At 33.3% G+C, this 3,753-nt stretch overlaps 1 protein-coding gene across 3 annotated transcripts in view; it reads left to right on the forward strand.

Moving 5' to 3' along the window:
* Nucleotides 1-3,182, forward strand: part of Bicd1 (BICD cargo adaptor 1) — a 137,141-nt gene extending 133,959 nt beyond the window's left edge. For 2 of the 3 annotated variants that reach the window (XM_021190400.2, XM_021190401.2), the window contains one exon: nucleotides 1,994-3,182. Coding sequence is in view for 2 of the 3 variants with exons in the window: in XM_021190401.2 (XP_021046060.1) it covers nucleotides 1,994-2,014 (21 nt within the window). In the remaining variant the exon portion in view is untranslated. The remainder of the gene's footprint in view (nucleotides 1-1,993) is intronic. The other variant, XM_029534853.1, reaches the window with a different exon arrangement.
* Nucleotides 3,183-3,753: the final 571 nt, after the last annotated feature.

Consider the following 3,753-nt stretch of genomic DNA (forward strand, 5'->3'; position numbering starts at 1 on the left):
ACATGGGCTGGTGAGATGGCTCAGTGGGTAAGAGCACCCAACTGCTCTTCCGAAGGTCCGGAGTTCAAATCCCAGCAACCACATGGTGGCTCATAACCACCTGTAACAAGATCTGATGCCCTCTTCTGGAGTGTCTGAAGACAGCTACAGTGTACTTACATAGAGTAAATAAATAAATCTTTTAAAAATATATATATATATACATGACATTACGAATTTTATGCAAACTTAAAATGCTAATACTATGGTTTAAAATATTCTTTCACTTTATAAGAAATTTGAAATAATGAAAATAATTTGATGTCATCATGAATGACACATCAAGATGTTGGGCCAACTGAACTATAACCCTTGCTCAGGCTATTGCCATATTCCTCAGCTAGCTATGCAAAAACACTCTAGGAAGAAGAGTACTGAATCATACATGGTCCTTCTTACATAACATGACTACCATAATACTGCTTGCTACAACTTGTGCTGTGTTTTATGCTTAATTCCATAGAAAGAACTTTTTTCTAAATTACAACAATTTACAGAAACACAAGGTCTGAGGAATGTCTTTCTAAATTATTGTTAACTTGTTATTTCCTTTATTATTGACTACTGGGAAGGTCAAGGATAACCTAACCCAATATTGTTTTTCTTTTACCATTAATTAGTTAAATCATATACTGTCTTCTTGTTCCATGTTCTACCATTTTAACCATATAGGTTGGGCTTATTCACAGAGTGCTTGCCCAAACTGTATGAAATTTTGGTTTCATTCCAAGCATCATCAAAAGGAAAAAAAATAGGAAAGATAATTCTTGCCATTGATCATCCTCATCAATAGAGAACAGCAGTTTCCTTTTAAACTAAATTTACAGTGGTTCAAAGAGCAGAAAAAGATGTAATTTCTAGCTAAATATTTACATAATTATGATTTTATACTAATGTTCAACAGATATATCTGATTGACAATTTCACTACCAAATCTTCAAAAGTATTTGTTTAATACAAATTTTAATTAACACATCCATAACATTACCTTGAAATACTTAAATGAATAATATTATATTGTGTATATATATATATATATATAATAGTTATATAAAATACCCCCTATAGAAATTAATTATGTGATACTAAAATTCACAATATATGGGGAAATAGGTCATATTTTCCAATTTAAAAATATTCTCATGGTGCCCTTTCCCTTTTGCTAGTCACATTTTAAAACATGTAAACCCAGATATGTCTTATAATTTTACCCTAGGAAATCTAATTTTACTACTTTATTTGTCAATTATTGATTAAGATATTGAATGACCAAGTTCATTACAATTCGAGGCTCTCAGATGTGGCCTATTGGTTAGAAAACAACATTATTCATTTAACAATTGCAAAATGTCATTAAAAATTATCAGTTCTTTTTTTTTTTTTTTCACACCATCAAGCCTAAGTGGAGGACTCCTTAGAGCAAACTTGGCTTGATGAGCAAATGAACTATCTTCTTGAGTCTCTACTAGTAAACTCTAGTCTCTTCTAAACTGTGATGTCTTAGTCCATTAGCTAGCACCATTTGAACCACAGTGAGCACATCACAAATGTAGACTCTAGAGTCATTTCCTGGCCCTGCTAACTCAAAGTCTCCTTTACCAAGATCTTTGGGTGACTTGCACCAACTATAAAGTTTGATAAGGACTGATCTAATGACACTTTACTGCCAACTCAGAGGTCTAGGAGTTGGAAACTGCAAAATCTGAACACTTGACTTGGGGATAAGTTCATGTATCTGTTATCAAAGTTTCTTTTTACTTTCTTATCCCTGCCCCCCATGCTTTGCTTTTAAAACCTTCATTTTTTTTTTTTTTGGCATGCTTTGCTTTTAAACTATTTTCTTCAAAAAATTTCTGCTCATGTGTTTAAAATGTATAGGACAATAATTTGACTGTTAGTGGACTTGGTTGTTTACCAGTTTGTTTTTACTAACTGCCTTCTCTCTCATTTTCAGTCCGGACATTGCCCTCAGTAAGGAACAGCCACATTCCAGCTCACAGTGTGCACCTCTTCATTGTCTCACCAAGCCTCCTTATCCCTAGTCTTCATCTCTCATGGATGAATATCTGGACTGAAGGTTTTTAGCCACAGTGAGGGCACTGCCTAAGATCTAGCAGGTGTTTTCTTCTTGGATGTTAGATGTACATGTGGATTCCAGTCCATCATTTGTGAAGCGTAAAGAGAGTTCAGAAGAATAAAATGATGCATAGACCTTTGTGTGATCAATTTCTGGTTTCTCTGAATCACAGATGACCTGCAATCAAATGGCAACAGTTCACTTGAAACTGAAATGAAACATGTATTTCGGATAGTTGGCTTCACCTCCATAGCATAAAAGAGATCCAAGACAATGTAAAATAGATATGCTGTAAAATCATCTTTCCCTATACTCCAAAGTCAGCTATAGATGTTGATTCTAATAATTTTCATTGATACTTACTTTATATTCTGTATGGTTTATGTTTATAAAGATAATTTCTGTAAGCAGAATTCATTTATTTTTAAAGAGTCATAGTTTACTTAGTTATTTAAAGTTTTAATTTGGTTTAAAATCTGAAACTGGACAGATTCTGATCCTTTTTATTGCAGAAAATTGCAAATGAGGTGCATCAGAATGTTAACAATAACTGTTTTGCTGCTACATAAATATTCTTTGTGCAGTTATTTTCTAATCAGTAACTCATTAATTGTCAGTTATTTTTTTACTAGGTTTCTTCACTAAACATTTATTAAGTAAATCTAAGAAAGAGGCAAAGCTATGATTCATTGACTTAATCAAGTTTTGAGGGTATCTTTAATTTTTTAAAATTGCAGTTGAGTAGATAGACATATTGGTGCTGCTCCTGTGTGTGTGTGTGTGTGTGTGTGTGTGTGTGTGTGTGTGTGTTCGTATTTAAGAAGGACAAATTACTTGAAGGAAAGAAATGGTGTGCTTATTTAATGACTACAAATTTTTTAAACTTTTCCAAATTTAGGGTCTTACTATGGGTTTCCCACTAAAAGGGATCACAATAAATGCAAAAATATATACATATATAACTGTAAGGTAGCCTTGGCTAGTTATTTTATGTAGAAAGTGTATGTTTTGTTGTTTGTTTTCTTTTTTCACAATGAATCTTCCTTGCCAAAAAAAAAAAAAAAAATAGATAGTAAACCTTAGCTCATTGTCTACTTTAACAAACACTCAGGTGCCTACAGTCATATTATATTGAGATAAGACATGTTCCTACTTAATTTACAGATTCTGCTAGGTAATTTTATGACTTTATTTAAGGCAATAGAATTTCATAGAAAAATTTAGTTTTTGCATTATTGAGAAAACAAGGACAACAGCTAGTTGAGCTGTAAGGTCTAACTTGGATTCCTCAGTTCTCAAGTGCTGCCCACATAATTGCGCCTAACCCTGACTCCTTGTCTTTGTCAGGTAGCCTTAACTTACATAAAACCATAAAGGTTTTATTTTTTCATGTAACAGTATCTTTAACTTCTCTTCAAAACAGAATTAGTCCTCACTGTTAGCAAAAAGATGACTAGTGTTGTACGACACCAACAATGGCGATTTTAGAGCCACCCAGCTTGTGGAGGGGAAGATGTGCATGTTTATGGAGTGTTGGCCTAAGGTCAGCTGTCAGCCACAAAGCACATTGCAGAAATATTTTTTGTTTGTTATGTTCTTGTTGAGTACCAGTCATAGTTACCAAAGCAACCCAAAGA

The sequence above is a fragment of the Mus pahari genome, chromosome 2 (assembly GCF_900095145.1).
Source record: "Mus pahari chromosome 2, PAHARI_EIJ_v1.1, whole genome shotgun sequence".
Taxonomy (NCBI): Eukaryota; Metazoa; Chordata; class Mammalia; order Rodentia; family Muridae; genus Mus; species Mus pahari.